This window comes from Mangifera indica, chromosome 5 (assembly GCF_011075055.1).
Source record: "Mangifera indica cultivar Alphonso chromosome 5, CATAS_Mindica_2.1, whole genome shotgun sequence".
Lineage (NCBI taxonomy): Eukaryota > Viridiplantae > Streptophyta > Magnoliopsida > Sapindales > Anacardiaceae > Mangifera > Mangifera indica.
In genome coordinates this window covers 11,847,562-11,872,749 of record NC_058141.1, presented here as the reverse complement: position 1 = coordinate 11,872,749, position 25,188 = coordinate 11,847,562, and the positions used below count along the sequence as shown (strand labels likewise).

At 35.2% G+C, this 25,188-nt stretch overlaps 3 protein-coding genes across 9 annotated transcripts; all 3 read right to left on the bottom strand.

The window, feature by feature from the left end:
• Positions 1-1,600: 1,600 nt before the first annotated feature.
• On the bottom strand, positions 1,601-3,741 carry LOC123217485 (peroxiredoxin-like 2A). 2 transcript variants are annotated; one of them, XM_044638541.1, is made up of 5 exons: positions 3,456-3,736; positions 2,681-3,302; positions 2,359-2,467; positions 1,962-2,282; positions 1,601-1,874 (listed from the first exon to the last, which is right to left on the bottom strand). In XM_044638541.1, exons 2-5 carry the CDS (start codon positions 2,773-2,775, stop codon positions 1,821-1,823), a joined length of 579 nt encoding a protein of 192 aa, XP_044494476.1. In that variant the 5' UTR covers positions 2,776-3,302; positions 3,456-3,736; the 3' UTR covers positions 1,601-1,820. The 2 variants fall into 2 exon arrangements, 1 of the variants encoding a protein (XP_044494476.1); XR_006502494.1 differs by lacking the exons at positions 1,601-1,874; positions 1,962-2,282 and having other exon boundaries at positions 3,456-3,741.
• A 1,311-nt stretch (positions 3,742-5,052) lies between these two features.
• On the bottom strand, positions 5,053-16,260 carry LOC123216893 (DNA-directed RNA polymerase 1B, mitochondrial-like). 4 transcript variants are annotated; one of them, XM_044637541.1, is made up of 20 exons: positions 15,399-16,260; positions 15,239-15,305; positions 13,508-13,741; positions 13,287-13,420; positions 13,125-13,197; positions 12,901-12,959; positions 11,828-11,945; positions 11,527-11,640; positions 11,217-11,348; positions 10,715-11,131; positions 10,145-10,195; positions 9,588-9,658; positions 9,424-9,508; positions 9,069-9,221; positions 8,903-8,977; positions 7,564-7,653; positions 7,411-7,458; positions 6,976-7,090; positions 6,774-6,877; positions 5,053-5,970 (listed from the first exon to the last, which is right to left on the bottom strand). In XM_044637541.1, exons 1-20 carry the CDS (start codon positions 16,025-16,027, stop codon positions 5,860-5,862), a joined length of 2,880 nt encoding a protein of 959 aa, XP_044493476.1. In that variant the 5' UTR covers positions 16,028-16,260; the 3' UTR covers positions 5,053-5,859. The 4 variants fall into 4 exon arrangements, with proteins under 4 accessions (XP_044493476.1, XP_044493477.1, XP_044493475.1 ...); XM_044637542.1 differs by having other exon boundaries at positions 15,239-15,297; positions 15,399-15,574; XM_044637540.1 differs by having other exon boundaries at positions 15,239-16,260.
• A 2,505-nt stretch (positions 16,261-18,765) lies between these two features.
• Positions 18,766-23,320, bottom strand: LOC123216837 (transcription factor bHLH49-like). 3 transcript variants are annotated; one of them, XM_044637445.1, is made up of 9 exons: positions 23,214-23,307; positions 21,130-23,132; positions 20,807-21,034; positions 20,653-20,718; positions 20,481-20,549; positions 20,066-20,137; positions 19,782-19,982; positions 19,430-19,517; positions 18,766-19,350 (listed from the first exon to the last, which is right to left on the bottom strand). In XM_044637445.1, the coding sequence occupies exons 2-9, from the start codon at positions 22,039-22,041 to the stop codon at positions 19,313-19,315; spliced, it is 1,674 nt and encodes a 557-aa protein (XP_044493380.1). In that variant the 5' UTR covers positions 22,042-23,132; positions 23,214-23,307; the 3' UTR covers positions 18,766-19,312. The 3 variants fall into 3 exon arrangements, with proteins under 3 accessions (XP_044493380.1, XP_044493379.1, XP_044493381.1); XM_044637444.1 differs by having other exon boundaries at positions 21,130-23,320; XM_044637446.1 differs by having other exon boundaries at positions 18,766-19,335; positions 21,130-23,320.
• Positions 23,321-25,188: the final 1,868 nt, after the last annotated feature.

The following is a 25,188-nucleotide window of genomic DNA, read 5'->3' as shown; positions in this document are numbered from 1 at the left end:
GCATTTTTTAGTATCAGGAGAGAGACAGTTTTTCATGAATTAACACAACTACTGATAGAGCAGGGTGAAATAAACTAGGGTAAGACACAATGTTGACCGCATTTTGGAGTGCCAATTGCCTTCCAAGTTGAAAGTCGTGTTTTTCAACTTCAAAACTTCCCTCTCAAACATTTAATTATTCCAACCTGTTCGTTGCATCTTTTGACCTTCTTTGTATTTTAGCATCCTCTCTCTAACATGGTTCAATTTTCTGTGTTATTGGAATTGGTTCGAAAAGGATGTTAGTCTTTCTTTTTTCCTTTTATTGTTTTTACTTTCCAAATGTATTCGGGAAGATGTAACTTTGACATGTGAATGGTTTAAATGATAAATATCAATGCCACATCCGAAGGTAAACTGCATGTGGGGGAGTATTGGCCTCGGAAAGAAGGGAAGCAGGTTCATGCTTATGTAATAAGAACTGAGGACATGGATAAAGTGTGTTGTGGGAAGTGATCTTGTTGAAATGTTTTGCAAGTGCAAGAACATAAAAATCTGCGGCATCTGTTTATCTAGAGAATGACTAGGAAAAATGTTGCAGTGTACTGCAATGCCATTGGGTCAGCAAAGAATAGGTGCAGCGAAGAAGCCGTCAGGATAGAGTGAATTGCTTTGTACCACTCAAGTTTGGCTTTAAAATTTTTTTTACCCTTATTTGGTATAAATAACACTTTCTCATTCAAAATTAAATTTTCTTAATGAAAAACATAAAATTAACATTTCATCTCTAATATTTTACTTTTCAAAATTATAATATAAGGTAAAATTAATAAAAATAAAAATAAATCCTTTAAATAACCAAATTGTAAAAATACCCATTTAATTCTCTTTTCTTTTATCTTAATGAGATATAATTATATGCTGGGGACTGATACGAACCTTAAGAAAACCACACTTCAAAAACTAGCTATTGAGATAGGAGAGTTCAAAGCCATATAAATCTCACACTAGTTGTTCATACTTTCTAATGTAGGATCTAAGTCTCATATCTTGCACTTAGAATCCTAACATGGACAAATTATAATTTTTGAAAATAACAAGAAAGGACCATGCAACTTTTCAAGAACATGACCTCAGAGATTAGTGAAACAGGTAGAGTAATAAAATGTACAGGTGGTGGAAATTGTTGTTATGTGAAAAGGAAGATACAGGTGACATTATTTGCAGAGAAGTGGATCTTCTCTTTGTCCAACTTGTAGTGGATGTAAATTACACAATTTAAAAGGTTCTTTTCAAGGATTACAAACACTCTATGTATCTACAACTTCTTGAGAATTGAAAAGAAGGTAATTCTTCTCAATCCTCTCAGTTAGGATCTGGATCCTGGGGCCAGGGAATTAAACCTACCCAGTCAGTCAAGCTCTCATTAAACTTCTAAGCACATTGGTTCAAACTTAATTTTTTGCTGATTACCTCATATATTAACTTTCATAAGGATACTATTACATGACAAAGGCTCTGCATTTACCTATTTTTTATAACATAGGTTTACATTTATGAAAGATTCAATAAATTTCTTTGAATTGGAGTCAAGAGAGTGTTTTCTGTTGCAAGGTACAGCTGAAAAAATAGTCTAGCTATTAGCTAGTTTAATATGATGTTGACATTGACTGTTGAACTAGACTGATGAGCCATTGAAGAATTGTGACAAATACAATCCATAGAATCTAATATGGGAAAAAGAAAAAAGTTCAGGGAAAGGAAGAGTTTTCTGCTGAAATTACGAGACATATAATATATTAAGCACAAATCTGGAAAAGACATGGATGACACAACAAACTTCATTCATATGCCACTGATGATTTGATTGACTCTAATTGACCTTGCTGTTGGTTCTGTGTCAGATCAAAGAAAATTTGTTAGAATAAAGTTATATTTTATAGCAATTGCAGTACAGGATTAGAGAAGGCAATGAGATAGACCTGCAATTGGGTACAGATCTCAATTAATTCGGGTAGAGGTGCCCAATCACCAAAGTTTCTCTCAATAAACTGATAAGCAATGCCACTCCTTCCTCTGCCAACTATAAACAGTCCCCCTTTAATTTCACCTTCTCCTTTGAAGTTTTGCTCAATTCCCGTGGCTTTTGCACGCTTATAGTTTGCAATGGCCCTGGGGTTCAAAACAAAGCCTGACAGGAATTTGTCCTTGAGTAGCTTTCCACCCCCAAGAGCTTTAAAGAATTCCCTCCCCTGGTCATACACTACAACACCACCCCAATATCGTGGCCAGAAGTCTCTTACCTGTAATGTCAGAATCAAACATCAAATACAAAATATTTCATCAAGGAACAAGAAGTCAAAAAGAACTTGCTAATACCTCTGACTCTATGTACTCATGAAGAACTGCGAATAGTTGAACTCCTAAGGCATCAAATAGAGGCTTTTTTGCATAGAGCTGGTGAGCTTCAGCTCTGCACATGATGCACCTGTTTCAAGTTTAGGAGACGGAAAGAAGAAAATTATATCAGTTTCCCTTGTTGAAGGATAACCGCTGAATTTTTTTTCTTTGAGCTCTAGCTTGCAAATTATACCCATTGAGTCTATCCTTTTTGCTACAAACATCTAAGTATTTACTTTAATAGGCTTATCAATTAGTTGGAAGAATAGTTGTGCCTAGATTTCAAGTACAAAATGTTTACCCCGGACGTCGGATGCAGAGGAGAACAGCTGGTTTTTCACGCCACAACTCTAGAGCCTTCATTGGAGGTGTCTTGGTTTTCACCAAACGTTCCATGCCAATCTTGTGTCCGGGGGTTAGTTTCTGAATTGAGATGGTCTCAATGGCAGAGTATGGAGCAGCTTGGTCAGATATAGGAGGAGGTTGTACACAACCACATGCTCGAGGCTCAGCAGGTCCCGCAGCAACAATTCCTTTAAAGATGTATCCATCTTTGATCTTAAAATCAGCCAGTGATTGTTCAAGAGTCTTATCAGAATTTGCACCAGTTCCTGTTGGGGATCTTGCATACCTTGCATTATTTTAGAGCTGACAGATGCATAACTCTTGTAAATGCTATTGTTTCTAGATGTGCTAATGGTTCTCTTTGCAGAGAGAACTTGTAATTTGGGCAGTGGATCTGCGCATGCACTTGTTCTGTCAATGAATCGTGCAATGTGACCTCTTTTCAAACCAAATTGGGAAGACAGATCCCCTGAACTCAGGCTAAGAAGCTCCGGCAAAGATTTTCCAGAGGCCTCAAACACATCTCCATATTGCATTAAGACACGATCATGGAGGTATGATCTGATTTCCAGTGCATCCTAGAGTAAAAGAAAGAAAGTCCGCAGGATAGATAGATTGCAGAAAGAAAGTAGAGATTGCAGCAGAACTTTTTGAAGGTAACCCAATGAACTAAAAGATACATAACAGGTTTAAGTGAAGGGAAACAAAACTCTGATTCTGTGACAACTAACCTTTTGTTTTTGTGACATATTTATTGCATCCATATCTTCTGAGTTCATCATCTTCAAAGTTGGTACATCATCCCAGCCTTCCTCTAATAGCTTTGGAAGCAGTCCCTTGAGAGATCCATTTCCAACAAAATCTTCCATAGAGAAAGAAGCCATTGTTTCTACAGCTCAGAATACTCCAAGCCAGCTGACTCTTGTTGCTGAAATAAGCCCTTATGTGCATATAAGCTTTGTAGAGCTTATTAGCCCAGCTAACCCTGAAGGCAGTTAAATAAACAAAGCATGATACGCTCTGAATTCGCCCAACTACAATGATAGGTCATATCGAATTCATCTTTTTTTATATAGTTATCTTTACCTGTTCTTCCTGTTATTTTTGACGACAAATAGTGAATTTAAGGCTCACAAAGGAATTCTCCCTCTTTTTACACATTAGTTAGGCGTAACTGGATATGGCATATGAATGAATTTATCATTTGAACCATTCACATGTCATGGTTATATGTTCCCGAATGCATTTAGACAGTAAAAACAATAAAAGGAAAAGAGAAAGGCTAATATCCTTTTTGAACCATGTCTAATAAAATAGTGCAGTCGACCATGTTAGAGAGAGGATGCTAAATTACAAAAGCTAAAAACTGCATCCCCTCTAGGAAGAAGGTCGAAAGATGCAACGAACAGGCTGGAATAATTAAATGTTTAAAAGGGAAGTTTTCAAGTTGAAAATGAGGCCTTTTAACTTTAAGGCAATTGGCATTCTGTGTAACCTAGTGATGGTTGCATGGCCATGGCCGGCGAAACCCGCAATTTTATATTCCAAAAATGTGGTCGACATTGTATAAAGCCAAGGCCAAGTTGCCGATTTTTATTTTTTACAGGATATAAAGAAAGGCCAAATCTATGTAATGCGTACTGCGTTTCGTCTTACTCTAGTTTATTTCCCTGCTCTATCAGTAATTGTGCGCTCTGATTGATGCTTTTTTCAGGCATTCTAATTACAGTAGATAATTTTCAACTAGTATAAATGATGTGGGTTAGGCTTATCAGCAGCCGTCGTACGACATGTTCATGCATAAGTACAAGAGATTCCGAGTAGCTAAAAGCAGGAGAAATGCTTGAATAGCTTTGATAAGAAAACAAGGATGCACTGTTCAGCTCTTTAATTTCTGTCCATGTACTCTGATCTGAGTGTAGAATTCTATATAACATTGCCTTGAAATTTGTATAAGGCTCCAAAGCTAGATGTGCGTAGACAATACACTGAACATGCATTAGGAAGATGAAACAAGAAAAATGAAATTAGGAGGCCAATCATAACCATTTATGGATATTCAACACATGATAATGGTACATCATCTGGGCTTTAGTCTTGCAAAATTAAACTAAGGTGTCTCTCATGCCAATGTATTTTGAGGAAAGCAAATTCAACAAATCCTGTTTCATGAAACGCATTTGTGTAAAAGAGATGATATACAAACTATAGCCCTATAAACTGATTAAAAAACAATATGAACTTTTCCAGCTTATGGTACTTTAAATGAAAGAATGAACAGGTTCTAGAACCATATGGCTGTGAAAAAGAAATAAAGATAAAAAAATATAAGTTGAACTTCCTCTTGATTTCAACTCCCACCAATTTAATCAACATTAATGTTTCACTGAAAGCTGCGCACATAGTGCCTTCCACCACAAGGAGATTCTCTGGAAATGACACTTTAAGAAATCAGCTGAAGAGGTTACTTACAACATGCATACCAGAATGTCAACAAATTCAGTCCCTGTGAATTTCTATGTTATTATAACTTACTATAGGACAATCAATTGATACAGATCATACAAAACAAATGATGCGCAGGTGGCAAAATAAATCATCTTAACTACCTATCTTTGTGAATCTGTAAACTTGTAGGAAACCCACCAAAAACTGTTATTCTCATGATCCGTCCATGCAATAGAAGCTCGATAAGGTGGGCACCGCCTTCGATCTTCTAAGATCGATTGAATCACTTCATTGATAAAAGTGCAATTTCTTCAGTCAAAATCAAGCTTATGTCGATGCAATTTGCTTGCCCAACTTCAAAGAACTAGAGAATGCTTCATCATGTACCCAAAAGCAGCTCCAGAACACAAATATTAATATCCCAAAGAAACTAAGATATCAACCTTCTGCTAATGCTTGAAGTTCTCTTCCTTTGTCTTATGTACAAAAGTATCCGAGGACACTGATTCCAGCCACCCCATTGGTGTCTTATCCTTTCAACTTGGACTCCAACATGGGTAACAAGGAACTTGCCTTCAATGAAGACTATGAACAAGAAGAAAACTTAAACTGCCATTACCTTGTGGTTTTGACAGAGGAAGAATCCAATTTCAAGGCATTCTGTCAAGAGAGGAGTGTGACCTCAGACTAGTTGAAAAAATAGGGAGAATCAAGAACATCTTTCAAATCAAAGTCTCCCCGTTCTGGTAGAGGTGGAAAGTTTAACTTAGGGAATGATTTCTGAAAGCTCTCCAACAACTGTAAGCATAAAAAAATAATCAATAAAGGAGTACAATATCATAAAAAGATATCAGATATTCAATATAGAGCACAGAAACTTCTAACAAGCAACTTTTCTCATATCTATAATGGCATTCAATAAAAAAAATTAAAGCTCTACAGACCTTGCAGATTCTGATTTCCATTCTGAAGGCAATTGCATTTATGCATATTCTCAAATACATAGGACAAATAAACTTAATATATTTGCAGGAACAATTTATATTATTCAAACTTTCATGTTTCGTAAGGCATGATTCTGAATGGAATTTGAGGAAAGAAATTGTGAACAGATAGGTTCAAAGGTAACCGTTATGATCCCAAGTACAATATATAAAAATTGAATCCCACATCGGAAAATATGGATTTTCAGTGTGGGATTTATATGATTGTAGGCTCTCCAATCTTAATCGATAGCTTTTAAAGTGTGATTTTGCCAAAATTTATATCAATAACATTGTGAATTCTGACCATGTTAAGTGACACCAAAGTACCATTGACTACTAATTAACAAAGAACTTGGAAATACTATATCACTCTTAACAGTTATGAAGGATTGAGGGCAATAAATGTCTTAAAAAATCCCTCTGTTCGAAATTTTGAGAGTGGCATTTGATATTTTCTCTTTGTTTCTATTGACAACAACTTGGGGGACTAATAGGGATACTAGCTCCAGGAAGCTCTACCCTGACAATTTGTCGAAAAATATCAAGAAATTATAACCCCAAACTGGCAGTTTTCTGTCCAGATAATAAAAACTTATGTAAGTAAAGATACTTTACATTTTCCAGTATTGGGTTCGAATAGAGCTCAACAAACTTTTCTCTGAGTATCCTGTTCATTCCGTCAATATCACATGCATGTGTCCAGTATGAATCGTGGACCCCTGTAATAAAAGATTGGTGCAAAATAGTTTAAGAATTCAAATACATAAAGACAAATGCACAAATAGAATCTGAAGAAGACATAAGACTCAGCATGTACCTGCAAAGTTCATGCCTGCATTTTTGCAAGCAACAGCAGTCATCATCATGTGGCAACCATCAAGCGAGTGTACAAAATTTGGCGGAAAAGCTGTTCTCTGCCGCTGAACCATGACCTGCAATATTTGCAAAAGCAACAGAATCAGTGAAATGGTAGACTGCAGATGGCTTTAAATTAATTTTACAAGAAAAAGTTAAATACCATTAAATCACAGATTACATAAAATTAATTGGTAAAAAACTGAAAATACACAATATCAGTAAGCTAGATATATATATATATATATATATTTTACACATTACGGCTAAAGAGAATTTTTTTTCATTTTAAAGCACAGACAGATAAACAAAGATGCTTATGATTTTGTTAGAATTTCGCTTTAAAATCTGGAAGAGACGGATAAATAAGGCCTAACAGTAAAGGAAGCTTAAAAACCTTGTCAGTTTCTCGCTGTAATGCCAATATCTGCAGGGACGTTTTGATCTGCATTCAATTCAACATAAAATTCTAATTAAAAACTGAAATTACTGAGGAATTTAATTCAAACTTGTAGGGTAATGGAACGTCAAATTTTTCTTAGAACATTACAAGACGCCTTCCTAAGTGGCGGTAAGGCTGTACAACAGGAAGTCCAAGAGGAGTTGTCCATCGCACTGCCTGGTTCTCTGAAGCAATCACCTGATAAGATTCAAATTTTGATCTCAGCAATTGTAGAAAAACAACACAGCTTAATGGGGATGATGCTAAGATTCCATATAAGACAATTAATACAACACTTTGAATAAACATTTGGCTCATGAAAAAGTTTCAAGACATGAGAGAAATGGGCAACATGGGAACTTGAGCTCTAAACAATTTGGGAAAATGAGTACCTTTACCAAATTACCATGTTGTAATATCAAAACTTGCTGCAGAATATTTTTAAGACTACATAAATGGATTTTGAGGGACTCTTTAAGTGAAAAAATTTTGGAAACAGCAACATCTTTTTCTATTCAATATATAGTAAATGGTCAGGCTATTATAACACATAAATATATGAACAAATTTTGTGAAATATATTCTTAACCTTTGATTAAACATAATCCAATGGACTTGCAATGGAAGTTAGAGTCAGTTATTCTTTTATGCAATCTCAACAATTTTTAAGCCAGCCAATCGCCATGAAGCAATTTAAAGAATTTGTGTCACAAATTAGTAATAAAAGTTTGTGTTACAGTAGCTTGGCTAATAATGAATTTATTATAACAATGAAAAGATGCACACTTGTTCCACAGTACTATACAAGAGAAATTAAAAAAAATGAGAAAAAATCTTGAACTGTAAGAATCTAAGGGTTCACAACATCAAAAGACTCTTTTGACTGAACCAGAAGAATTGCCTTAGTGGAGACAGAAAACCATGAGAATGAACACTGCAAAATATCAAAAAGGGGATGCATACCTGTCCTAGGGTACAAAACAAGACATAGAAACCAATCAAATTTGAAGTTCTAATGGCAGCATCCTATATTTGTAAGCTTATTCAGTTAACAAACTATAAACCATCAAGAGATCTATTTTCTGGAAACCCACAAATGTTGACCATGTCACCATGGTGTGTCAGTGTGTATTTAGAATGTCCAAATCCACCTGCTCATGAAAATAATGATCTCATCCAACTTTTATGGATGATCAGGAAAGAGAAAGGCAAAACAAATTGTGAATAAATTTATCTAACTGGAATTTCCAAACAATAGCATCAGATCACCTAGTGACTCTTACAGCAACACAGCCTACAGATAAATAAGATTCTCATTTGGACAATCTCCATAGCTTAACTCCTAAACATTAGGTTCAGAGCAGTCCACTTACGTGATTAGCTTTTCCACTATAGATACATCATTAAGATATAAAAAATTAAATTCACTAGGAAACAGATCACAAACCTTAGCACACTCGCCAAGCCAACTCATGATACTTCTTGCAGCTTCAAACATCTCTTCCAAGGCAGTCAATGTGGTCTGTATGTGCACAAAAGTCATGAGTGTAAACTACATTATACAAGCACACCTGCACACGCATAAAACACACACTAAAATATAATTTCCTTACTTTAGCAGCATAGCAAGATGCTGCAAAGAGTTCTGAATCATCTGCAATGGCACCACGTTCTTTTAATCTCTTCTTGATTTGGTCACGGGCCCCTATATAAGTGACACCATAAACAGATGTCATCACTGTCTGCTTCACCAACTTTCTGTCCACCTAATTATGTCCAACAGTAAATATAAAATATTAGCAATATATACTAAGCTGGTCAATGAAAATTCTGACTACAACCTCAGGTGTCAGTTAAATCATCATATAAGAGTAACAAACAATTATATCCCATGTATATGCAAAGCAGTTGTACATTTTTATGCAAACATAATGTTATTGCATTCAACAGACTGAAAAAACGACAGACCTGATTGATTAAAAGCCGAGCAAATAGTGCATGTGGATTAGTTGCAGGATCTTTCTCTGCATCCCTCCGCATTATCTCAAGAACTCTGAATTGCAACAGGAATTTAATTAGATGCAATAAGGTACATGCATGCACAAGAGAGTGATAGAGAGAGCTTTTTTTACCGGGATGCAATTCCTGAGTAAACATCTGCAGGTTTATCCCCTCCAACAAGATTCACAGCAGCAGCTCCCAACTAAGAAAGTCACAAAATAACACAAGCATGGGAGAGATATATTAAAATATTTTTACAAGAGGAAATAATTAACAAAACACTTAAAAATGGTTCCCAAAAGGATTAGGATTAGCACGGTGACAGATACTGAATCTGACTCATGGAAATAAAGGTGTTTAAGGTGTCATTTGACTCTTGGGAATTTAAAATGGTCAAAAAGATGAAAAAGATAATATATCTGTCCAGTATGAAGTAATAATTTCCCATAAATTTCAAACCTTTCCCAGGACAAGAAAAAAGTTACAGTTTTCATATTCCCAGAAATTCTTTAATGCCATAAAAACAATTGATCAAATAGGGTGCAACTGGAAAAGCTCAAGAAGAAAAACATATAACTTCTAGAAGGAAAAAATTATTCAAGTACAGGAAATGACAACCAAAGGTTTGCCAAGTAGAGAAGAGCTTAAATTATACTTTGGAAGTAAAAACAAATATAAGTTTCATTACCTTGTCCCTTCCTAAGGCAGCATAGTGTTGCAACCCATTACATGAACCGTCCTTGCAGAATAACAAAACAATAAAAGCTAAGGTTAAGACCTACAGGAATTATACGGAACCAAGCATTAAAGTTACAAGAGATCCTAAAGATGAATCTAGAAGGTCCTAACCTCATAATAGAGACATAATAATGGAAATGCAACAAAATAAGCAAAACAATTAACATTGCTAAAATATCATATTATAATATGCATCATGGTCTATAATTAATGAGAACAAGCTACAGTTATGTTACATTCTAGCACAAATGATGATAGTGACAATCCAATTTTATAAAGAGGCTATTGCACCAGTATCTCAACAAAATCACAAGTCTACATATGTTTCTGAATATACAAAAAGTGAATGAAACAAAAAACACTACTAGAAAAAGTGAATCTTTACACCAACCCCTCCAAAACATGAAATCATGATTTTGTAAAGGAAAAGTTTTGGAACATGCACATCCACTATATCATGTACTTAGCAACGATTTTGTCCAAAATAATACATGCAATATCATTATGAAAAAGAAAATACCATGTGCACAGGGATATGTGAAATTGTAGTCTCTGGAGAGGAGCTTCTCATTGCTTCTGAGAGATTAATACATGCTGCCAAGCACTGAAAAGGATCTTCTGCACCCAACCACCAGCACCTTCCTTCAAGAGGTCTGTCTGCAGAATCAAAGATATCATCCAAATGATTCTCAGTGAATGCTACCCGACCCTCATAAGACAGTTTGTCCACACCACCAGCATATAAATTGGCCAGATGTATCTTCAACCAACATAAGCCTGTCTTCCCAAGAGGGCGTCCCTCTGCAAACTCTAGGATACCTCGGCACAGATCAGAGCCAAGGTGATTCAAATGTGGATGCATGGGATATGCACGACCTCGGAAATCAAGGTTATGTGGGTAGTAGAAGCCCTCCTCATCCTTCATTTTGCGAGCAACCTGCACCCAAAAGAGACATTAATATTGCACCAACCGCTGTATGCTACAGCCCTAAGTAAATTTTAGAGAAGAGTGAATATATTACAGCAAGTTTGAGTTCTGCATCACAGCGCTGTGAATGCCTCTCACTATTTTCCTTTTTTGCAGCCTTCACCTTCCATTTCCATTTCTTTATTTCTGCCACATCCTCTGTGCCAGGTTCTTCAGGGATAGGAACCTGTATTGTAAGATACATTTAGGAAAGATGAAGAACAATAATTACTAAAAAGTACTGCAGCACTGAACAGGATGAGTAAGAATGAAGTTTATGTTGAACATTAATTCCTTCAAAAAGAAAAAGGAACATGAAAAAATATAAGAACAAAAATAATTTGGGCTAATTGAACTGTACCCACATCTTCAAGATCAACCAGGCCAGCAAGACAGCCTCCATTAGCCCAGATTCTTTCAATCACACTAAGTATCCTTTTATTCACCCTCCATTTGGTATTTCCTAGAGTATTCAGGGCCTGATTCAGAAAAAATCACAGCATTAATGCATCCAACTCAAAGTTAAGCCCTTGCAATGTCCAAACATAAATTTTTCATAACTATTACCCAAGAAAAAATGCCACAAAAAGAAAAGTCAAAGATAATCATTAAACATTAAAAGAAGCAAATAAGTAACTAAAGCACAAAACTCTTGATATCTCAAACCTCAAAAACAGGCTCTAATTGACTCCTTGGAGTTCTTTTTACTGTTTCACGTTGTTGTCTTGCTCCATGTGTTCGCATAAAATAGGATGGTAAAAATAAGTATGCACCACAATCATACCTACCAAAACACCAAGTAAGACCAACATCCAAAACAAAAGGAGCAAATATCATATATATACAGTTACTCCAAATAACAAAAAAAGTTAATCATGAAAAGGCATAAAATAAATATGATTCCAATACACAACTCAAGCAAGCCTCATTCCAAGCTAATAGGAAGTAAAGGTGGATTCGAGCCAAGCCAATCTCGAGCTTGGGCATGCTTGAGCTTGATGTAGTGGCTAACACTCAAGCTCGGCACAACCTCAATTCAGTACCGTAGAAAAAATATTTTTGAACTTATAACTTTTTTTTTAATTTCTATTCTCTAATAAAGAAAACATTAGAGGGAAGTTGAATTGTGTTGACGAAGAAAAATAGTAAGTTTATCTATAATGGGTGAAATGAGTTGTTAAAGCTTATTTAACAACTTATAACAACTTACTTTGCCCATTATATATAAATTCAACCCAATTCCGAAAACCCCAAATTAGGAAGAGAAACTTTAACAACTCACTTTACACATCATAATTAAACTTACTTTGTTCCTTTTTCAACACAATTTAACTTTCCTCTAATATTTTCTTTTACTAGAAAACATAAATTTTAAAATAATCATTTATAAGTTCAAAATATATGTAACTTCGTTTTGGTCATCACCCATACTTGGCTAAAATGACATCGTTTTTTCTTCATTTGAGAGCTGCTTGCAAGCCTATCAAGTCGAGCCTCCCATGGGTCAAGTTCTAGCTCAAGCTCGAGCTCAATGTATGACTGCTCATTCTCAGCTCAATTAAGTCAAACTAGCAATCAAGCTCATACTTACATGACCAAATATACAATTAGTGTATATCTCCTTCTATGATGATTGTTTAAAATGACAATTAAGCTAAAGAAGTTGTTCAATAAAGCATAAAATATATAAGAACTTGCAATTATTGTCATAGTAAAGTACCAAAATATAAAATTCATACCCTGTCCAATTCAAAGGAGGCACTAGCATTGGCATATAAGGAATGACCATGTGCCTAGCCTGTTTAGACCAACAAAGATTAGTTACATACTGATACCTCATGCCTATAAATGTAAGTACTGGGGGAGAAGTCAAGGCACTTTCAAAGTGTCCCGATTTAGAAATTAAAAAACAGTGCAAAATAGCATTAAAGTGAGTCATTGTAGATAAAGGAATCCAACTCACACTTTTCTCAAGACCTTTGCAGACAAGAGGATCGCATTCTATAACACCATACCTCCTGCCTTTTGGCCCTTTCCTATCATAGACAACCAGAAAAAGCAAATGTTGTAATATATTTATTAGAGACAGAGTGGGGCTAGAAACAGAGATGTAGTCTTTTTTTACATTGCCTCATTTGTGATACTTTTAAAAGTGTGTACAAACGCAGGGCGAATATCAGGTGGACTATCACAGAATTGATCAATAGGAGGTTGTATATAGGCTGTTTCCATGAACAACTGCATCAAACGGCAACCAACCTGGGAAGTGCAAGCATCAGAACATAAAACCAAAAAGAAGAGTAAAACCAATGATGAGCAGCAAACATAGAGCTACAAATCACAAACCTTAACATGAGCATCTTGACCCCATGGCTTTGAATCATCTTGTTGCTTCACAATTTCCCTTGCTTGCTCCAGCTTTTGTTTTTTCATTAAACTAGTAACCTTCTTCCTTAATTTTTCTTTTTCTTTGGTTACTTTCTCTAGTTCATCGGTGGAAGTTTCTGATATATCTCCCGATTTACTATCTGCTACATTCATCTTCTTCTTCGTCTTCTCCAAGAATTTGTGTATCCTGGCCTGATCCGCATAAGATATAATTGTACATAAATTTATTGTCAATTTCTCCAGTACCCAAAAAAATGTCAATGGTGCTCTTCAGAATACTTTTGGAATAATATACTCTTTGATATATGCATAACCAAAATTAATTAGAGTGAATTAATTGCACATGTTGTAGAGACAGCAAAAACCATAAATCATTACTATCATAAATTCCTTTCACTGAAAGATTTGACTCCAAACTTCATTTACATAGACAGAATATAGACAATCAGGAATACTCACATCTGTGTACACAGTTTGAATAAATAATCTTCTAATCACACCTTAACAATTGAAAAGAATCAAAATATTCTATAAACTATGCATAAAAAGGAAAAGTGGCTTCTTCAAGAAAAAACACTCCGATAGAGCTAAACTATTGCTAGGTATTACCTTTTTTTTGTCAAACATCTTAAAGGAAAATCCTAAACTTCATTGCAAAACAACAATTTAGTGGCAAGTCAAGCAGATAACACCATTCCTCTTATAGTTAAAAGAGCGATTGAGAATAAACCCCAAAAATTCACTTCAACATATACAGGCCTTGACATGAAAACGTCTCATTCTAAAAGGGACATATATGCATCAGGTAAAGGTTGAAGACCCCATATAAAACCTGACTGACTAAAAAAAATGGCCTCTATTAGCAGAATCTTTGCAATGTTCTACACTAGCAATTAAAATACTGAGCACGAGATAAACATTTTTCAGCTGCACCACAAATATGTAACTAGCTGCAGTTCTGTTCATCGTGCTTCTGGCTTCAAGATGTTCAGTGAGGTGTTTAATACCTTAAAAGAGATTGTAAGAAACAGAAGAGAAATGCAGGTAGTGGTAGCAACGGCTGATCTGGATCCAACCAAGTGGAGGCCTGTTCTCTGTGGGAAAATCAAGTCATTTCTCCCTGTCTCCTTCCACAGTCCATCTAAGTCAAAAGCATGGGCATCAATTCTTTAACTAAAGAAGAAAAAAAGGGCCTATTGAAGTACTTTTGATGTTTGCCACCAGCTATGTGAAAGGGAAGGAATTTTGGTTTTAATCGAGCAAAGCTGTGTGTCCTCATAGACCTTTCATGAGCAAACTAGCAAATTGGCCACTTTGCTGCTCTGGAATCACCAAATCACAGCCTAATATTCACTTTGCTGATCAGAATTGAGTAAAAAATAAATTCAAGTCGAGGTTAATAATTGGTACCAACTCAACTACTGGCAATACATGTGAAGAATCAATTCCTAGGCAATGAGGGGCCTGAACAACATATTGGCAAGATTAAACAGCCAATGAGTTTCTACTTCCAGAACCAATACAAATTTCCGTTAGAATAACATGCCCAGTCTAAAAGAATCACCAAAGAGTAATGCTATAATTTCAATTTTCAACTACACACTTTAGATTCATATGTATCAAGGAAAAATTCCATGAAAAATCCATTAAAAAGGAAAACTAAAAATCTGAAAATTATAGCTTACCCACCTCATGTTCAATGGCTTCACCTATCAGGCAAGCGGCTTGTACCACCCTGACAGGCTTTCCTGCATTACTTACCAACAACCCCACCAACTTATGCATAGTGATAACGGCCATCATATCCGCAGGCAACTTATCAAAATAAGGAGCATAAGTATTCATATACCTTTTCTCCTTGCAAATCTCTTGGTCTTTAGCAATTGCATCTCTTAAAGGCTCAAACCAACCAAGAAACAAGGACTTAACATAAGGCAAATTGGGTGCAAGCCTTTGCTCACACATGTCCGTTAAAAGATCTTGATATTCCTTGGCTGCCTGTTCCCATGCTTCGGTCTCCATCTTTATTTGCCTACGCTTTAACGCGTAGTACTTCTGCATACCCATTCCACCCACCATTCTCTTCGGCTGCTTATAAAACGACGAAGATGATGAGTCCATTACATTGTCTGGCCTTTTGCGGATTTGCTCCATCAATTCTTGCATCTCTTCTGAACCTGAAATATCTGATTCTCCATCTGTTGAAGCAATTGCCTCTGCAACATTTGCATAACTTCTTGTACAGTTAAAAAGACTAAAAGGGTTGATAGATTGAGTGTGACTGAATCGACCCAAGTTTTGATTTTTAGGGGATAAATCAGTAACTAGGTGCAAACCCAGAAGTGGGTATGAAGCCTTAAAGAGAGTTTGAGTCTCTGGAGTTTTTATATTCTCCAGAAAAGTAGATTCTTGAGAAAATTTCCCAGGGGAAAATTTAATCTTCCTAGAAGAAGCTCTTTTGGCTAAGTTCCGCCACATGTTTCAACGAATAAACGTTGAAGAAGGGATATAAACAACCAAAGAGGAACCCAGTTTGTGAATGAAGAGAAAATTGGATAAACTATGATAAAGAAGTAATTAGTAAGCTGTGTAAAACTTTAGAGGGAAGAGAAACTTAATTAACGAGACAGGCCAAAAAACATAGAAGAGATGGGAAAAACTGATGTCCCGAAACCAAAACGAGAAACATTTTGCAGCCGCCTTAAAACCCTTCTAAAACCTACGTGGTTGTTTACTTGTTTCAAGCAATTCAGGTTTTCAGAGCCGGACTTTTACTGACCCGATTTAACAGACGGGTGGACTTGACCGAACCGAATAGCCAAGTTTCCCTTACCATATTAAAGATTTGCCAGATTTCATTGCCATCCATGAAGTTTGAAACAAACAATTTCCTACCTTTCATTAAAATTCTGACTCTAAAGTGATACAATTTTGACAGATGATATCATCTATGTAATATATATTCAATTTAAAAATTACTATTTTCTCAGGAGCTAATTAAACCCTATCTTTAATGAAAAAGAAAAATAAAAATTAAGCCCTACGTTATTCCAAATGGTCGAAAGAGTATTGGTCAAGTGCAATCATAGTCAAATTGCATTCAAGATGATGAGATTTGGCTAAAATCACACTTATAATAATGTAACTTTATAAAATTTAACTTGAATCGTATTGTTTCAAATGTCATTATAATCAAATCTTACACAAAATGATGTGATTCAATTAAAATCGAACCTAATAAGATGTTGTTCAACCCAAATCGAATTTGTGAAAAAATGATTAGACCAAATCACATCATTCCAAGTGTAATTTAACCAAAGTATCATGACATAATTTGATTAGAGTTACGGCTAAACTAATATGATTCAGTCAAAATCGCAACCTCAATTACACCAATTTTGACAAATCATATTATGGTTTTTGATGCGGTATGCTCATGTCTCACTATCCCAAGTGTAATTATGACAAAATCTCACCATTATAAATGAGATCTAATCAAGTTTGTACCTGCCTAAGTATGTTGGGATTGAATGTCATTGGTGACTATTTTTTATTTTATTTGTATAATTATTAACAATAAAATTAATATTAATAAAAGGTGAAAATATATTTAATAAAATTTCGGAGAATGTTATGCAATTTTATTAAACTTATAAATAAAATGTTGAAAGATTTATTTTCTCTCAAGGTTTGATGTATGGTCAAAGTTAGGTGAATTAAATTTTAAATATTTAAATATTTATTTATAAATTATTATTATTAACTAGAGAAAAAGATAAAATAAATAATTTATACAGTATTAATTTAAGTTTAAAATTTAAAATTATTATTTCTGATGTCCAATCAAAATGAACTCCCTTGCCAACTTTCTTATCAAGTCGAAAGCCCTTTCAAATTCCCTTCCAAATCAAAATCAAATACAAAATCATTGTTAAAATCATATACGACCCACAAGTAACAAGTTCCATTAAAAAAATAAATCGTTTATAAGATTTATTTGTCCAATCAACACTAACAAGTTCCATTAAAAAAAAAGTTTTGGTTATAACTCTTTAATCGAATTTAAAATTCAATTCTGCTGCATCCATTCTCCTGGCACTTTGAGGTTGTTTTTGTCTTTTTGTTTCTTTTTTTTTTTCAATCATTATATTGTATATGGTTTGGATTTATTGTGGTAAGTACAAATATAATGTTTTAATTTCTAGATGTGAGCATTTTGCAATATATGATGGACAGGGAGGTCGTTCAGCTGCAGATTATGCCACGCTACTGTTGTGTTCTTGTTAGCTTTTTCCAATTGTTGTTCTGCTCACTTGATTTGAAAAATCACTTTGGGATAATGAATTTAAGAAAATAATAGAAAATATTAACGAAATTATACGAGGAGTATGTATTTAAATTTTCAATACTTAACGGGTGAGATTTTGATAATGCGTCAAACCTTGGTGGGAATCTTTTGGCCTTTCGAAAACAATAGGCGGGAATGCATGAGTTAGACAGGTAAAGCAGGTAAGCATTTGATAAGAGAATATTATTCAAAATTCAAAATTTTAAACTATTTTGACTTATTTTCAATATTTAGGAAACATAAATTTAATTTTTGAAAACATAAGTTTCATATTGTGAAGGGTAATGGATATATGAAGTTGTTTTATTACACTATGTTTTAACCAATTGTGTTTCTTTGATTGCAAGAAGTTTCCATTTTTGAAAATAATTGAAGCAGAATTTCTAATTGGATATGGAGAGTTGTGGATATTCGGAAATGATAACACGATAAGATACGATGGTGGAGATAAAAAATGGATGATAATTGAACAAGAGACTATTTATATAAGATTGGTTAAGACCATTTTTCTTCAATTATTAACAAGAATCATATAGGAAGGGATGATAAAACGCTTAATTTAGAACAAAACTTTTTGGCATGTATCGCCTAATTGGTTATTATGGAAACTTAAGTTTGAAATTTGCATATATTCAGAGAACTAATATAAGATTTTGTTTTTCCAAGAATTTGAAGATTTTTAATACTGGCAGCATCAAAAATCCAAAATTAAATTTAAACCATAAGTAAAGGGTGAAAGGTTTTTTGGTTATTAATATTCTTGTGCAGAATTTGCATTGCAGTGATGAATATTGAATCTATTATTGTCCTCCATGAACCTGGCATATTCATAGTCCAGGGAGATCTTCTCCTTAATGAGAAACCCAGATGGATTAATGTAATCCAGAGAGATCAATATATATAATTACCATTCAGCTTCCATCTCTGAATAGAACATTAACTCCCAAAGGCTTTAACACTGCTATCTTGTAAAAATTACACTTGTATCTAATGAGATACCAGTTTTGTCTACTGGTCTACTCTTGGAATATTAACCTATACATTCTTGGATCCAGACATTTTCTGCTCAAGGAGCAATTCTATTCTAATGAATATTTTCTTGCATATATGTAATATATATTATTTATAACTAATCTAACAAACAAGGTCACTGCCACATTATGCATCTGAGGGCCCTCGCCGCGAAGTGATCAGCTGCTTTAGTTCTGAACTTATTAATCAAGCTCAAAGAACAGGTCAGTGGCATCTCAATTGGCAGATTACAGTTGAAGTAGGAAAATGGTCATAGTCTACATTTAATCATCATTTAAGTTTATAAGAGGAATACTTGTGAGCTTCGTCGTCGCCTCCCAGATAGGAGTGCAAGTATATATGATGCTGTAATAGTCTGGTGGTGTAAGACCAACAGAGAATAATCAAAGTTCAACCTTCAAATGACCTGGAGTTACAGAGCCTGCAAATGCGGTGAACATCTCTCCAGTGAGCTCAAGAATAAACAAAAGACTCTTATAGAGGAGAGTATCAAGTTATACCATTTATATCTTGGCTATCAGGGGGAGGGCCAGTTCCATAGCTCATCTGAACAACATTGTGGAGATCATCCTCCCACATATTGGGTAACTATATCAAAACACATGAAATTAGAATGTGAGTTGCCTCACTCTTAAGTACTGAAGGGTGGCCAGATGGAGTAATTGCCATTAAATTGTTACTTTTAACTGTGGTATATATTTAAATTTCAAATAATCTAATTAACAAAAACATTTCACCACCCCACTCAAGTGTGGTGGGGGGAGCGGGGAGAGGAGAAAGGAATTAGGTTGAGATTCCCCCTCATGTATCAGGAGTTTAGCATTCCCCTAATGATGATATATGGAGACTTACCTGTGCTGGATCCTTGAATCCTCCAGTCATAGGCGTCAACTGGGAATTAATAGTTCTCCGAAGTATGTCAGGAGAGTTTCCCATACCAGGACAAGCAGCTGGCATAAGTCCTGGCTGAGATGGATGTAGTGGAGGATAAACCATAGGCATATCTGCGGAAACCCCAAAAGTAGATGAAGGACCAGCTCGTGACCGAAGGATCTGTATAGAAAAGATATTGTAGTCTAAAGACCATGGATACACAAGCAAATGTGCAATACTGAATCGTGAACCAATTCACTTACATCTTTTGCCAGGAGCTCTTCTATGTTAAAATCCAGCTGTGGATTTACTGTGGCGAGTTTCATTGACAGAAACTGGTATTACAGCAAGGAATGGATATAGCACACACATTAAATATGAAAAAAGAAAATTGATGATTTCCAAAGCAAATATATTAAAACTGAAAATGTTGTCTTTGGAAACAGTAATTTCTGCAAAGAATTATCTGTAATTTTATCAATGTCTCAAAAGCAAGAAACTTAAGAGAAAGACCAGATAAGCCATTCTTGTTTCATTCAAAATCAAATCATGACAAAATACACCAACTGCAGAATAAATGCAACCTATACATTTATCAGAATCTTTGAGGAATAAATTGTTCATGCTGCCAAAGCACAAACATGCCAACTATGATGCATTAATTGAGAACTCCATTACCTCAACCTGCCGTTGCAGTGATTGTACATAGTTAATGATTTCATCTAGCATCACAGCTTTGCCAGTTACCTGCAAAAACCAATGGATTTCTTTGAAATGAATTAAAATGCAAAATTCTTCCCAGAATTTGCTTTAATGGAAGTCCTAAAGCTATCAAATCTGACAAATATACCTTACTGCAACCAGGTACAAGGTCTTGGAGAAACTTCATCCTCTCACTTATCTTTTCCCTTCTCACCTACAAAAAAATCATAATTTTACAAACTTATGCACCAAAATATAAAGGTTGCTTCTATTTAACAAAAACTACCAAATTAAATCTTTACTCTTTCAGCAAGACTATGGCTATTTGTTGCTTGGCCTCTTCGAGCCCTAACATGAATATATTCTTCTTTTGGTGGATTTGAGGCGTGAGACCCTTGTTTTCCATGTTTTCCAGCAGTCTTGTTTGTGGTTGAAGTTGGGTTTTGGTCCCCTTTCGGTTGATTTTCAGCATTACCGTTTGCACCTTCACCAGATAACTGGACTCCCTTGATTTGACCAGGTTCAGTATCCTAGAGAAGGAAAAAATTAGTCTAGTAAATAAGAAGTGAAGGGACATGTTACAATTTTTTATTAATTAAATAAAAATTAAAAAAAGGGTTTCTACCTGCCCATTCCTTTTTCTTTTCTTTGTGGCAAGGCCTTTGGCAGAAGGTTCCCCAACTGTATTGTCCAAAGCCGATGGCTGATCCTGACGATTACCACCACCATCACCGAACTCAGCTTCATCAGACTCATTACCAGAGCCGCCAACATCTTGTTTGGGTTCCTCATGAGCTCTCACAAGGCTCTCACTTTTTCTTTCATTTTTAAGTGGCCTCCCATCAGTAGCCCCATGTTCAGCAGACAAGGGATCTCCAGATACATCAGCCACATTGATTTCATTCTTCTGAGACTGACCGCCAGATACGGATTTCAACCCGCAGCCACTAAAAATTTCTTGTGGCCCTTGCATCATCCCCCCACCCTTACAAAATAGACCCGTTGATTCAGGAACACCAAAAGTGTTCATCATATCAGTAAAATTTCCATCAGTGAAGGATGAAAACCTGGCAGCTCGCTCAATGAAAGCAGAATCAGCTGGGAACTGAGATAAGCTCTGTGGGAAAACTCCAGGCACACTTGGTAAGAAAATGCCTCTTTTCAGCATTGAAGAAGGAGGATTCCATCCCACATCAAGAGGTCTCTCAATACTACTTCTCAAAGAAGCCTGACTGCCTTTTCTAATTCCTAATGCATTTGATGTGCTTGAATTGTTTTGGACATCAAAATCACCAAATCCCAAGTTTTGTGAACTGATAGGATTCTGCCAAATGCTTTCGTTAAATGAGTCTACCACGGAGGCAGACGAACAAGAAGTAGGACCAACTGCCATGGAATTATTGCTGGGAACCAAATTAATAGGCGCATTTGCAAGATTGGCACTCCTAATTCGCCAGTCCGAGGACATATTAGAAGAATGGCAGTTCATAGGATTATCATTCCTCTTTTCTAGCTCAAATTTATCCTTGTCACTCATATCTATTTCTCTTCAACAAGAATAGCAAAAGTAGCAAACAGATACCCTTAATCTCACAATTGCGTTTGAACAACCAGCAAGTAATCACTAGACATCCACTACAACAAAATTTTTAACTTAAAAATTGATCTCCATAAATAGCACTAACGGCTGAATGAGATAAGCCAAAGATCAAATGGCAAGAGGGACGACTACAGAACGAAAAAGCAAAAAAAGAAAAACTAGCTAATCCCCAAGAATATACGAAATCATCACTTCAGAAGGAAGATTCACCCAAACCACAAAATTTGAAACCTATAATATATGGAACGTCAAAAACGTCTCAAAGATATTCCTTCAGACGCTGAATCCACCCAGAAGGCATGAAAGAAAGGATGAGTGTGCACTAACAAATGAAACTAATAACAACTTTAAAGAACTAAACAAGAGAGAACCGCTTCAATAAATGAGGTCATAGACCTAACAAGACAGTGAAAACAAAGACCCGGATTACCAAACTCATGTCCCAAAGATCACACCAGCAGAGGACCTACCATTTCCAAAGTTAACACTGAACTTGAAGTACCAAAATTACACACAAAAGCAAGAGGTGAAGACAATAGAAGAGAAACGGATAAAGAAAGTTGAAAGCAGTGTGAAAAAGTCTGACGGGAAGCAGTCGATTAAGCCAGCAAAAGAAGAGCAAACATTGATGTTAGTGCAATAAATACACACCCCATTCAAAACCCTAGTCAGAGTTAATCAGAAACACGCAGAGAAAGAGAGAGAGCCGACTAAAGCGGCAAAAGAAATATACTCGTTTCAGATTCTGTTCTTCTTTAGGAACCCTGGTCAACATTGAAGCTTTTAAACTCATAAAAACACAAAACTTTATTGAATTCAGCTTCTTCTCTGTTAAAAAAATGGCATCTTGCCCGAATATACAACAAGAAGAAAGTTGAAAATTTTAGCGAGAGAATCAAAAACAAAGAAATGGGTACTTGCAGAGAAAGTGAAAGAGAAAAGAGCAGTTGCAATGGTCCTGCATTTATACCACGCCTGCATCAAAGAGAGAGTTTCTTGACATTAACCAGTTACCACCGCCACTGCCACTGTTAAAATCATATAAAAGAAACAACTTCTCTATTTTAACTCATAATTATACCAGTATGAGCTAGCAAGTAGCAACTGACATTGCCAACTCCTGATAGGAGGACTTTTTGTAGTATATTACAATGTCTTTGATTATGTCTTGGTAGCAGAGCTTCAAGATCTGTAATGGGGTTTGTTTGGTCAAGAACCCAAAACCTAGCAAATCCTTTATTATTTTATTTAGGCCAAACGACTAGGTTTAGCAAATGTAACTATGGAAACACCAAACACCCACCCATGGCCGGTTAGATTTAACCAAACCCTAACGGTGCGTCATTTTTGCTACTAAAATAGAATCTAATTTTGTCCCCCTAAACTTTAGCCTAAGTTTTAGCAGTTTCACCCTAGGGTTTGGTTTTGAAATCTCCGGCGACCGTTCCGGCTCCGTTGCCGACGGTAAGCAGCCTCTTCTTCCGGCGAATGTTTTCCTCCCATTTGGAGGCTCGAATCGTTCGTCGGGGAAGACGAAGTTCTTCGTCTCCCCAGACGAAGACGAAGCCGTCGTCTTCGTCTGGGAAGACGATCGTCGTCCCAGTGGGAGGACGATAGACGAAGACGACGGCTTCGTCTTTGTCTGGGGAGACGAAGAACTTCATCTTCCCCGACGAAGTTCTTCGTCTCTCTTCCCGTTTTCGAATCGAACCTCCAAATGGGAGGAAAGTATTCGTGCTTCGGTCGGCAACAGAGCCGGAACGGTCGCCGGAGATTTCAAAACCTAGGGTGAAATTGCGATTTTTTAAAACTTAGGCTGGGGAAAAATTTTAGCTTTTAAAGTTTATAAAAGGAGATAAAATTTTTAGACGTTAGGGTTTGGTTAAATCTAACCGGTCATGGGTGGGTGTTTGGTGTTTCCATAGTTAAAGGGGGTACATATAAACCTTGGGTGGGAAATAGTCATTTATTTATTTCTTTTCTATGGGTTCAATTAAGGACTAAGCCTAATGGGTCATGAGGTTTTGTACTTTATACCATTTGTGTGATAAATAACTTGTATGTCTTATCTCTTTCTCTCTTAGTGTTGTTTTCTTGCTAAAACTTAGAAAAATAAGAAACTAATAAATCTAAATCTACTACTTATGGTCAAATCTTTATATTCTATTGGGTTGTTGAGATTGATTGAATAATTTTTCATTTGTTAGAATATATTACCAAATAAAAACAATGGAAATAAAATGCAATTAAGCATTGTTAATGAAGATAACAAAATAGGTGACAATTATGGCAAATTGGTGTGACAATGACATTTTGACACTTATTTATCTATTCATTTTTGTAATTATTTTTTTTTTGGTAAGTAATATTTTTAGGATTTTATAGCCATGATTAATGTTCAAATTCAAATTTTCAATATGAAAATTTTAATGTTTTATCAATTATTATTTATATTACAAATGTAAACCAATTTTTATTTATAGGAACAAAACATTAAAAATATTTCAATCTAAAAATAAAGAGCAATTATTCTTAGGGCGGGGATGGACTCATCGGTCGCTTGAAGAAAGTTTTTTGGTATTTGAAAATTAATCAAAATTTGAAATTCTTCTTTATATTTCTTATTTAGATGCTCATTGGTTTTTTGGTATACGAAGTAATCTTTTTATTATTTTTTTTTTAGAAATATATATTTGAAAAAAATAATAAAATCATTTTACATACCAAAGAAAGTTGAAAATATCATTTCGATTATTTCAATATTCTTGAAAACTGTTTCCCCAAATGCAAAACATAAGTTTTCATTGTTAAATACATTTTTTAATTTCTTGTGGAGTTTTATTTTATATAATATTTTAATCATGAGTATTCGAAATTATTACACACATTAACAAATAAATGACTACATCATTATTTTGTATAATTCAGGATTAATCATGTACAATAAATGTAATATTATTTAGTGTAATAGAAATCATATAGTGGGTAGAATTGAGGAGTAAAATAATATTATTATTCTAAGTATTTATTATTATATTATAATCATCATAGATGGACTGTCCTTTTCTCTCATTTTCTCATGTC

Excerpts from the sequence above, each read along its gene's own strand:
- LOC123217485 (XM_044638541.1), bottom strand. The coding sequence starts at position 2,775 with ATGGAACGTTTGGTGAAAACCAAGACACCTCCAATGAAGGCTCTAGAG. Across the intron at positions 2,468-2,680 it reads CTCTGCATCCGACGTCCGGG|GTGCATCATGTGCAGAGCTG; the intron begins GTAAACATTTTG and ends AACTTGAAACAG. Across the intron at positions 2,283-2,358 it reads ATGAGTACATAGAGTCAGAG|GTAAGAGACTTCTGGCCACG; the intron begins GTATTAGCAAGT and ends CTGACATTACAG.
- LOC123216893 (XM_044637540.1), bottom strand. The coding sequence starts at position 16,027 with ATGTGGCGGAACTTAGCCAAAAGAGCTTCTTCTAGGAAGATTAAATTT. Across the intron at positions 11,946-12,900 it reads CCTCCTTTGAATTGGACAGG|GTATGATTGTGGTGCATACT; the intron begins GTATGAATTTTA and ends GTGTTTTGGTAG. Across the intron at positions 8,978-9,068 it reads CATCTTGCTATGCTGCTAAA|ACCACATTGACTGCCTTGGA; the intron begins GTAAGGAAATTA and ends GTGCACATACAG.
- LOC123216837 (XM_044637444.1), bottom strand. The coding sequence starts at position 22,041 with ATGAGTGACAAGGATAAATTTGAGCTAGAAAAGAGGAATGATAATCCT. Across the intron at positions 20,550-20,652 it reads TTGTACCTGGTTGCAGTAAG|GTAACTGGCAAAGCTGTGAT; the intron begins GTATATTTGTCA and ends TGGTTTTTGCAG. Across the intron at positions 19,518-19,781 it reads GATTCAAGGATCCAGCACAG|TTACCCAATATGTGGGAGGA; the intron begins GTAAGTCTCCAT and ends GTTTTGATATAG.